The following is a 12,328-nucleotide window of genomic DNA, read 5'->3' on the forward strand; positions in this document are numbered from 1 at the left end:
CAAGGAAGTTGGCGACCGTGATGGAAGGTCAAGGAAGTTGGTGACCTGATAACAGGGAAGCCGGTGACCGAAGCCCCAATGAACGACGGCCTTCACACAACCGCTTTAAAAACTCTTTTTTTTTGTCCAACTAGATTCTAAAACTAGTAATTTCTATTTCTTTTAAAAAAAGATTCAACAACAAAACGGCTTCCACAACTCGAAAAGAGAATATGTTTGTTTTTTTAACTAAGCAAAAAGTTCCAATTGGAGATTGGGTTAGGGCTTTAGGCCTATCAATCCTGCTCCGAACCCGTAAACCCAAACCGCTTCTGTAAAATATAAATACAAATAAAACAAAACAAAATTGTATCGGCACTTTGCTTCTGCTTCTTCTTCTTCTTCTCGGGCTTTCTGCAAAAATTGTATCCAAAACGTTGATTTTCCAGGTTTTATTCTCACTCTACATTTTAGCTGCAATGTTTGTAATTGTCAAATCCTTGAAATTGTGTTTTGTTTTATCCAATCATCTAGAGTAGACAAGTAAAAGGGATTTTTTTTGGGTATTTTAGTTCTTGTGTTATTGGGTATGTTTTCGGAGTAATTTGGACATATAGTATTGATACTGCTTCTTGCAACTGAGACCCATATACCAATTTGATCTATTTACCTGAGGAAATGAACTAGATTCCATATTATTGGAGTTGGGGAATGTGGAATTAGTATTTACTTTTTAGCACCTTGCTTTTTCAATTCTCGGCTGATGTTAGCAGCTTTTGGTTTTAAATTTTCTGGCTACGAATTGCTATTCTGGTTGTAGCGTTAGAGGGTTCCGAATAAGTGTTTTGCAGCTTTATGTGTTGGCCTTCAGTTTCTTTTAGTGTGATAGCAGTGGCGGAGGCAGAGGGATGCAAGGAGGTCCTCCTTAGTTGAAATATTATAATATGGAAATAGAGTAGAAATAGTTATTTTTTTTGCATATATCTGAATTTTTTTGAGAAAGGTAACATTCGTATGTATTGACAAAAACCAGTACAACCCATGTACTGAAAACCATAATTACAACTTATCAACAAAACATGATATCTGAATCTAAATTCTAAATAGAGCCAAGGATCTCAATAATTGACTCAGTATCCTCTAAGTACATCTGTTTACACCAGAAACAAAAAAGTTTGATACAGTTCAATTTGATCTTCTGAAGATCACAACTTTTGCTCTCAAAACATCTAGCATTTCTCTCTCTCCAGACTGTCCACCAGATACAGGCTGGGACAATCCTCCATCTATCTCTGTCTGAAGCTCCCCCACCTACCTCTTCCCAACTGTAGAGGAGGTGGGTGATTCTGTTAGGCATAGTCCAAACAACACCCCTGAGGCTGCTAAAAATCCTCCAAAGTTGGGTTGTTATCCTGTACTGTAAAAATAGATTGCCAACTGTCTCAACCTCTTCTCCACATATTGTTGAATCCTCGTGGCATAAAATATTTCTTTTTGAATACCCTTGTTTGAATTCCTGGCTCCGCCACCGAGTGATAGGACTTACTAAGTAAATTGTTGAAGATGTAACAAGGAGCAAAAGGCAAAAGATTAAAGTAAGAGAGTAGAAAATAGCTGGAAAATGATAAAGCTGTGGGAATTTCCGAGTAGTAGATATGTACACATTGCATGTGATGCTTTTCTTATGAGGAGACAAAAATCTTCAAAATTATTACTTTTAGTTCACATGGAATTACCAAATGGTTGCTGCTCCCAAAGTATGATTGGTCAGTCAGGGGGTTCTTAAACGTCTTTGATCCTTCTCGAGTTGATACATGTGACAAAAGGATAAAGGAAAAATGACATTGAGTTATTCTTTGAACCTTGTGTCATATTCAGAAAAATAATGTTTTGTTCTACGGAGGTAGAGATAAGGTCTGCGTACATCCTCCCCTCCCCAGACCCCACGTGTGGATGTGGGATTACATTGGATATGTTGTAGCTGTTGTTGTTTATTAAACATAAAAATACAACTTTTTTCTACATTTCAAAAAAAGCATGACTGCAATAGCATGGTTGTTACATATCTCAACCATGTTTCCTCTGTGCTAACTGCTAAGCATGCCAAATATGTGCCTTCCTTGGGATTTCTGATCCTGCAATATCAGCCTTAGTTCTTACATTTGTTCTTTTTTCATGATGTTGATATATTTCCACTGTATTCACCTTTTTCATTGATCATGCTATACCAACACCAGCTTATGGGTCCACTAATTTATGCTACAGTTGCAAACTAAAAGTGCCAGTATATGCACTAGTCTCGGTTTCTGTGTGGTATTAATAAGGGTAACTGATACTTTATTCTGTTCTATCGGGGTGTACCAATTAACCTTTTTGATTCTTGTGATGTCACCGAGAAGGAAATATTGATAATATTTTAGTGCAAGTATGCTGTGTTGTATCATCAATCACTTAACCAGAGTTAAGAGGGGTAGGACCTAGGAGATGGGAGGTAATGCCTTTAGTGTTTGTTTTGGTACTTACAAGATTGTGAGAATTGTATATATGTCTTGCCTAAAAATGGGTGTGGCTAGATAGAGAGACAACTTGCAGGCCGTGACTGTTGTTCTTGAGAGGACACAAGAAAAAGGAGATGAGAGTTAATGAGTTCGTTGATGAGTTAAAGAGTTCTTTTTCCTTTTTCCTTCCTGTTTACCTTGAGTAATCAGAAAAAAACAGATGATAACAGCACTCAAATGGGTGTCAGTTTGTTTTATGCATCTTTCCCCAACAAAGCACTCCTCAAGTTCTTTTGAATTTGTTATGTTTCTCTAATTGTTTTAAAGTAGATTAGCAATTTTGCAGAAGTGCTGCTCTTATTTTATTTTTTTGATTCTTCAGTGCTGTTCTTAGATTTGAAGATGTAAAATAAAATGAATCTAGTCAAAATCATTACATTGATTTTTAAATTAATGGTTTGTCTATCTTTTTACTTTGCTAAATAATCTTCCTCTTAATTATATATGCAAGTTTAAACTTTTATCGTCTGTTGCAAAACATCTTTTGGATCACTTTGAATCGTTTCTGATGTTTGGCAACTGATTTGAAATTTTATCATTTCCAGTGAATCTTAAATAGTTTGAAGTGAGAAGAGAATGACAAAGAAGCGAGAAGTAGAAGATGGCATGGTGCCTGAGGAGTCGAATGCAAAACGGCAGAAGGTAATGGATCAGTTGTCTCCCTCTCTTCCACCAGTTGCTTTTGAGAATCCACTTCTTCCACTTGCATCTTATGATGATGATGAAGACGACGAGGATGCTGGTGGGAAAGGACACATTGCTGAGCAAGTTATAAATAATGGTGGAGACAAGGAGCAAAATGGCTACTCATCTGACGACGAAGAAGATGAGGATGATGGTAGAAGCCAAGGGAAGCGAAATCGTGCAATTGAGATTAGGAGGGATTGCCCCTATCTTGATACTGTGAATAGACAGGTAACATTATGATTCACTTTTCTGAAACTGTTTTATCTATTATAATTCATCCTGCAACCACAGATGTCTATACTGGGATCTTACATCTAATGGTGGAATTCCGAAATTTATATTGCATAGCGTAATTGTGACAGCTTTTCATCCTAGTGGTACTGAAGTTCCGAGATTCTTCTCCATTCTTTGTTTTGGTTTTAAAAACTTGCCTTCTGTTTATTTAAGTGTCAATAGCTTGATACTTTTGTGACTTGTGTTTAAGTGTCTGATGGTAATTCCTAATAAAGAAAGTGCCTTATGGCTTATAGTAATTGAATATCAAACTAAATTTTGTTACACTTGATGCATTTCTACTGATTATTTCATCAGTAAACAAATTTGGTTTTGCTCACGCACTAAGACCGATGATTCCCTCTCTCTCTCATTTATTTTTTTCTTGTCTGGTATATCCCCTTTAATACATATTATCTACATTTGCAGGTATTGGATTTTGACTTCGAGAAATTTTGTTCGGTCTCTCTCACAAATTTAAATGTGTATGCATGTTTAGTCTGTGGGAAATATTTTCAAGGAAGGGGACCAAAATCCCATGCGTATACACACAGTCTTGAAGCAGGACACCATGTGTTCATCAATTTACGAACAGAGAAAGTTTATTGTCTTCCTGATGGATATGAAGTCATAGATCCATCGCTTGATGACATTATACATGTTCTGAATCCAAGGTTTGTCAAGATCACTTTGCAGTTGCTATCACTTAATTTTTGCTTTGTATTGTTATATATTTATAGTGCACCTGTATCGATAAGCTGGGATCCTTCTTGTAATATATGACTGCGGTTCACCCTTTTTGTTTGCTTTGTCTTTATTTGACAGATTTACTCAGGAACAGGTTAAGCAACTCGATAAGAGCCGACAGTGGTCTAGGGCACTTGATGGGTCTGATTATCTTCCTGGAACGGTACTGCACTTCTTTATGTCATATTTATTTGTTAAAGCTACTATATTCCCTTTAGTCTAAATGCTAATCTTTTGGTGCTGGGGTATATGTTAGGTTGGGCTGAATAACATCAAGGAGACTGATTTTGTCAATGTCACGATTCAGTCTTTGATGCGAGTAACTCCCTTGAGAAACTTCTTTCTTATCCCTGAAAATTATCAACACAATAGATCTCCTCTTGTTCATAGATTTGGAGAGCTTACCCGAAAGATTTGGCACGCACGGAACTTTAAAGGACAGGTGCATATTAGCATTGCTGAATTCATTGTTTGTCTGTTCTTCATGGTTTTCTTATTTTGATTAAATGTTGTTGCAGGTCAGTCCGCATGAGTTCTTGCAAGCGGTTATGAAAGCTAGTAAAAAACGTTTTCGGATAGGTGCCCAGTCTGACCCTGTTGAATTTATGTCATGGCTCCTGAATACCCTTCACACGGAGCTTAGAAGTTCCAAAAAAGGCAGTAGCATAATCCATCGGTGCTTTCAGGTTTGCTGCAAAAAGATAACTGTCTTCTACATTTAAAAATATCCTTGTTGATCATTATTTTGTTAACGTATGATGCTTTTTTCTCATAGGGGGAATTGGAGGTTGTGAAAGAGATGCATAATAGATCTATTGCTGAAAAGAGGGAGAATGGGGAGGATGGTGAACATGAATCTCACAATATTGGCATGGAAACTAGCAGAATGCCTTTCATAATGCTTGGACTTGATTTGCCACCACCTCCTCTTTTTACAGATGTCATGGAAAAGAATATTATTCCCCAGGTTCTTTTTTAAGTTCAAATTTTTTATTGTGATTATCATTGGAATGGTTTTGCCTTTTTTTTTTTCCTTGTTGACAGTTTGTGGTGAATGGATGGTCATCGTATTGGAATTTTCCCATGTTGAATGTATCATTGTACTAACTTTTGTGTACATGCTGAAATACAAGTGTCTAGATGTCAGCTAAGAAAAGGTGAGAGCGAGTTGTTCCTTGAGGGAAAAGGATTACACCTAGTTTTATACAAATGGTTACCTTTCTCAAAAGAAAAAGATTGCACCTAGTCTGCGAAATAGTTTGCACTTGAAAAAAAAATGATTACTGTTCTTCACCAAGTTCGTTTATCGAGTGTTATAGTGTTCAATTAGATTGTTGAGTTATCTGAGGTGAATGAAATTACGTAGATGTGCCTAAGTTTTGGGTTAATTACTGGGAGTGTCCTTTCTAGCTGGTTAAAACTCGACTTCCTCTTTAGTTTAAATAAAGAAAAGAACCTCTCCTCTGATTCAGATATTTCATTCACTTGATATTAGTTAGAAACAGTTTAGAGTAATAACTGCAAGGACAACTGTATTACCAGCGTTACTTGGACAATGAATTTATCTTCTTGCAATAATTCTTGACCATTACTCAAATGAAAGGAAGGCTCTTGAAACTATAGCCGTGTTATCCCGTCCCTGTTCAAGATTAATCACAGGAAACTAATGAACCTATCTCTTTTTGATATTCAGAGTATTGCAATCTTTGGTCTACTGACTAATTATTCATCAGTTAAATATTGTAACTAAAAAAACGTATCAGAAGTGGCTGAGAACTAAAAGAGCAAAGAGAAATAAGATGTAAATTTTTGAAGACCATGACCTCATACATAAGGTGTAATGAGGAATATAACTTAGAAAAAATAAATAACATGGTAGTCTGGATGTTGTCCTTGTGTGTTGGGGAAGGGAGGACATACCGCAGGAGAGGTAAAGTATGAGAGCAAAGAAGTTAAGTGAGAAAAGGTGAGAAGAGGTAAAGTATGAGAGCAAAGAAGTTAAGTGAGAAGAGGTAAAGTATGAGGGCAAAGAAGTAAAGTGAGAAAAGGTGACAAAAGCCAGAAAAAACATAGACAAAGAAAGTGAAGTGTATGGAAAGAAGAGAAATTAAAGGGAAGAAGAATCTCTCCTTCTCAACCTCAAATTTAATGCCCTTCAGTTTTGTCTGACACTCTTTGAATTGGAGGTGAGATACTGAAATCTCTTGAATTTTAATTAACTTGATTTGGAGGACTATGCTTGTTAGTGGTACAGTTCAATATTGCTGTGCAGATGCCTATATAGACACATTCATGATCTATTTGTGCTCTCTTTTTCCTTTTTTTTCCTTCATCTTATAACCTTGGGGAAGTAAGGAAGATGCTACTCATCTAGAGCTTTGTGTTCAGTGTGATGAGCTGGTTCTTGAAACTTAATGAGTTACCTGCTTTTGAACTATGTCTAATATGGTACACAAAATCTGGAAGCGTTCGTCTCCGAGTGTTGTGACATCCTTATCTGCATCCTTTCTATAGTATGATGCATCACAAATTTATACTTGATTTTTGTAAATGTAGGTTCCATTATTCAACATACTAAAGAAGTTTGATGGTGATACTATCACTGAAGTTGTAAGGCCCCGTATAGCAAGGATGAGATACCGTGTGACAAAATTGCCAAAGTATCTAATTCTCCACATGCGTAGGTTTACAAAGAACAATTTCTTCATGGAGAAAAATCCTACACTTGGTGAGTACTTATTATTGATAATATCCTTGAATTTTTGATGAAGTTACCAAGACCTTTAATTCATAATGGATGTAGACGCCGTGTAAATTCTCCAACTATATCACTAATATGCTCTCCCCCAATGGATGTAAAAGCCTCATCAATACTCTTGCTAGCTCGCTAATTCCCCCTAACTACGTCATACCATCAAATTCTCATCCCTCAAATTGTTATTTTTGGTTGGACATGATATCAAGTTGTTTTGTACAGTCTGGTTTCTGCTGCTCATTTAGCATACACTAGAACTTATTGTAGATTAGGATGTCATTTAGCCTCTTTTACACTTGAATATCAGTAAACCTTTTCCGAGGGGTGGGTGGTGGGGAGAGCCGAGTGATGAGGGGTTCAGTTTTGCAGGCTTACTGTGATGTGTAATTTTTTCTTCCTGATGAAGATATTTTTCTAAATCTACTTGTTAGAGTTGTCCCATTTCCACTTCGTTCTCCACACAAGACAGCTAGGTAGAGCAGGGAAAGGGCTGTGTGGAGTTGTTAAAAAACAAAACTAGATATAACACAAAAGGTTTTTAACCTTGAGTATTTACAGTAGACTTAGGAACTGCATTGTTAGGCTTCTATCCCGTGACGTGTGAAGTTTCATGGGTCTTTTTTCAGTGAACTTCCCTGTGAAGAATCTAGAGCTCAAGGATTATATTCCCCTGCCAGCACCAAAGGAGAATGAGAAACTTCGCTCAAAATATGATTTGATTGCTAATATTGTTCATGATGGAAAGCCAGGCGAAGGATCATACAGAGTGTTTGTCCAACGAAAATCAGAAGAACTTTGGTTAGTTACACAGCTCATATCACTAAGTTTTATGTGTTTCTAATATGAACTCTTACCCCACCCCAAACCAACATACACACACAAAAATAAAGGAAAATAGAGAAGTGGTTTATTCTGTTAACTTGGTAACCTAACACTTTAAACTGATGCAGGTATGAGATGCAAGACCTACATGTTTCTGAAACTCTTCCCCAGATGGTTGCGCTTTCTGAGACTTATATGCAGATATATGAGCAGCATCAGCAGTAATGAACCTGACAAGTCAAGTCAGAAACATCAACCTCTGCCTCTTCTCTTCTTTTTGAAATGCCAAATTCGACTTTTAGATATCTAATGAAGAGTATTCTACTCGTTGAGGGATAGTGATCTTTGCGATTTATTTTTCCGTTGTATGTAAATGCTGCTATTTTTTGTGTTGCTTATGCTTAAGATTACTATTGCATGTGGAATCATGAGAACTCCAGCTTTGGATGCATCCACTTGCTTATTTTTTTCCCAGATGGTTTTGTTGTTTGTTAGGTTCTTGAATTTGGAACATTAAAGTGCCTTTTTCTTCCATTTGTAGGAATATAGCTCAGAAATGAGTGGAAATCTCAATTGGACAACAAGAGTAAACTTATCTTATTATGAATTCCAACTGAAATTTTAGTAAATTAAGATTAGAGTTAGATTGCAACTTCCTCATATGTATACTGTTGGTTTTTAAAAAAACTTTGATTAAGATCAAATATCTCTTAAAATCAGTTAAAATGATTGATAAAGGATAGAATGTCACTTTGTTATTAAAGAGGAAGAGTCAAAAAAAAAAGAAAGAAAAAAAATTCTATTGGTGGCAAGTCAAATCAAAAACTTATAAATAATGTTGGGCAAGTCATCTATCTGTCTGATTGAGCCTCCATTTTGAATCTACCAAATCTTCTCAACTTTGAAAGTTGAAAGATACACATAACACATGTTCCTCTTTATTATTGTTGATGACTAATAAACAAGTGACATTATTGGATATCTGGATCTAATTGCAAAGCATGGCACTATAAAATATTCCTCTTTTCTTATTGTAAATGAATGTAAAACAAATTACTGACTGAGACAATCTTGAAATATTCATTTTCTTTCCAAGATGTAAAATGTAATGGGGTAGTTATATCTATCTATATATATATATATATATATATATAGTTAGTATTTCAGAGTGAGTAGTGATGTTAACATATGTGAACAAGTGTGAACTCATAGCTTATTGACCATTTATCTTTTGTTTTTTCTTGTTTTTATTTTTGACTGTAGTTTTCAGTTTTTCTTCTTTTATACTCCTCAGTCTTAAAATAAGTGTTGCTTTAGCTTGTGAAATTTCACACTCATTAAAAAAAATAATCTATAGTTTATTAAGTTACTCTTATTTATAATTAGATGTTTCTTGAGAATTAAGTGTTAGTAAGAAACAATTCCTTAATATAAGTATAATTGAAAATAATTAGTACTATCGGATAATTATTTTATAATTAATCTTTTGGTTAAAGTAAATACTTATTTTGGGATGGAGGAGTACGTCGAGAGGATAATCAGCCACACTGAAATTGAGACACAACCGGTACTTTTACGGGAGTACTTTGGTACACATAATAAAGTGGAATACTTTAGGATTAAGTTTGAGATTAGTTATATTGTTTTGGTTGACAATATAGAGTTATTTCAAATAGATTTAGATTGTCAATCAAATACATTATAAATCTAATCTCAACTTCAATCCTGAGATGTTCCACCTTATTCCATTCAACTTGAGATTATTTTATTCCATCTTTCAAGTAAGATAAATTAATTCAACAATTATAATCTCAAAATAATTTAGTCTATGTACCAAACAAATTCGAAGAGTAATCCAAGTCCAAGATGCTTCTATCTCTTCTAAATTAAAGATGGTATCAATATACTTTTGACTCATTTACTTGACTAGATGGTTAGACAACAAATTCCACTAATCAGGTTATAGTGAAATTAATTGTGACCTTTGACCAATAATTAAATTGATTAAATTTTCCCAACACAGAAAAGTAAAGCTCTTTAAGATATTGGAGTAAACAGCATCCAGAATTGACTTGACTTTTAAGAAAAAATATTTTACCTTTAATTTTGAATCGGTTAATAATAATACACCCTTCGTTTCAAATTGATTGTTCTATTTTTAATTACATAGTTTTAAAAAATAAAGAACATTTGACTAAAAGAATCTCCAAATTATAATCTTGAGTCTTGACTAGAAATCTTTTTCTGTTATCAAGAAATAAAAAAAACAAATTATTCATCCTATCATGAGAAAGTATTAATATGAAAAGACTGAACAAATTCAATTGGGGATTTGCTTTCCCTTATATTACCACCCAATTAAACTATTCCCAAGCTAATTTCTGAAATGCTTATTGATGTTAATTTATGTGATGCCGTTTAATTAAATGTTAAGTAAAAAATCTATATAAATTATCATCAAATATCAAATTATTTTATTAATCAATTACGTACATAAACTATGCATTTTTGGAATTTACGTGCTCTATGGTTAGAGTCTCTAATGGGGTATAAGAGGGTTAGCTTTGAGTAGATTGAAAAAAGACATACAACCTTGCCAAGAACTTACGCGTTTCGTGAAATATATGACTCATACTCCTTTAGGTTCTTTAATCCCTCACTCCACCCCCACCCCAATCCCAATGAAAAAAAAAGTTTTCGAGTATAAATTTGGTTCATGGATTTATGGGCTCAGGCTCAATATAAACGAGCCCAAGTTAGCCCAATGAGAATTTAATTTCACTTCACCTACCAAAAAATCATTTTTAAAAAAACACTAATTTTTACTTCTTCTGTTCAATAATAGTTGTCAAATATTAACTTAATATAGGGATTAAGAAACAATAAATTTACTAAATCGCCTTTATAAAATATAAATCATTTAAACATTAAAAAATGAATGATATTTAATAGTAACGGTAAAATAGACACAAAATGATAAATTATTTATTGATTTTATAAACTAAACAAATATCGTTAGACATCCTAAAATAATATAGTGGACAAATAAAAATGAACAAAATAGTAATACTTATTCTTACCTACTTCCTAATTTTATTTAAAATCTTTAACAGAGGAATTCTTTTAAACCGATTGAGTAGTTATTAACGTGAGTCAAATCGCACTTTTAGTTTTAGGAGGTTATATATAATTATAGTCAATACATCTATTACTTATATTATAGTAATTAATATCATAAAATCAGTTGAAAAAGACAAGAAACGGTACCTAACTCATGCATGCGCAGTATACATTGTGCAGGTTGCAACAATTATATGACAATTAATCATCAATTAATGTGCAGGTAGCCAATATATTAAAAATAGATTTTTTATTTTTTTTTACTTATTCATTTTAATAGTATACACCACACTAAAAATGATACACTAATTATTTTTACAGACAATTACTACTCCTAATAATTCCATTTTTAACACTATTTGTAAATGACCCTAAAATTTATAGTGACATCAGATTCAGTGACAATATATTGATATCGGTAAAGAGAGTAACATTTTTTTCAATGTGTATATTTATTGCCACTAAAAACTATTTTTGTTATTACGGTGAGTTAATTCCAAAATATCATTAATAAACGAGTTCAATAAAATATACCTCTAATTAAACCTTTTTAAAAGATGGTGTCACATCAGCATATATAGGGGACAAGTAATATGAAACATATGGAGTAGTTAATTAATTGAGAGAAGAAGAAGCAAAATCAAAATAAGATGCTATTGGATTTTGCTAGATATGATTCATCTTCCTTTGCTAGCATTTTTATTTCTTCTCTTTGTCATGTAACATGGGTGCTATTTCCTAGAAGTTACATTGTATTTTTGGCTTTTATACCCAACCTATTTGTGTTCCCACTTAAACTTTTTCAACAAACAAAAGAAACAGTAAAATAATCTTCCAACATGAGAAAAAGTTTACTTTATCAGATAAATAAATATGTATAATCGTCAATAGAAAAGATGAGACTAGTTGTTTGAACGATAAAATGTATTATCTGTTATAACAGGTTAAAATATATGTACTTAACATATAAAATTTCTAAAATGTGGACGATATATGTGTATATAAAAGTTGATTTCATATGAAAGGTTGACCACCTCTCTACTCAACAATTCAATATTATGATTGTAACTTGTGAGTAGACTCTCTATACACTTAATAGTGTTCCAAAGTTGGAAAATTAGTATGAATTTAATCAAAATGAGTAATTTTAGTTCAATATTTATATCTTAAAGATATAAATATTGAGTACTCCCTCCGTCTCATTTTATATGTCATTCCATTCTATAAATAGTTGGACCATAATACTTGTCATTTTATAAAATTTATGCATAAATTACCATATTTGGCCTATTATATCCTTGATAGAATAGTTAATTAATCTTGTCATTTATTAATAAAGTTGACTTAAGAAAACATTAAATAATGATAGAAGGGTAAAATTGCATCA

General features: G+C 33.5%; 1 protein-coding gene across 1 annotated transcript; it reads left to right on the plus strand.

Moving 5' to 3' along the window:
* The first annotated feature begins 304 nt into the window (after positions 1-304).
* On the plus strand, positions 305-8,295 carry LOC125848170 (uncharacterized). Its single transcript, XM_049527990.1, has 10 exons — positions 305-428; positions 3,083-3,452; positions 3,927-4,171; positions 4,323-4,407; positions 4,501-4,686; positions 4,763-4,930; positions 5,020-5,211; positions 6,801-6,972; positions 7,626-7,797; positions 7,950-8,295. Exons 2-10 carry the CDS (start codon positions 3,114-3,116, stop codon positions 8,044-8,046), a joined length of 1,656 nt encoding a protein of 551 aa, XP_049383947.1. The 5' UTR covers positions 305-428; positions 3,083-3,113; the 3' UTR covers positions 8,047-8,295.
* The last annotated feature ends 4,033 nt before the right edge of the window (positions 8,296-12,328 follow it).

This window comes from Solanum stenotomum, chromosome 12 (genome assembly GCF_019186545.1).
Source record: "Solanum stenotomum isolate F172 chromosome 12, ASM1918654v1, whole genome shotgun sequence".
Lineage (NCBI taxonomy): Eukaryota > Viridiplantae > Streptophyta > Magnoliopsida > Solanales > Solanaceae > Solanum > Solanum stenotomum.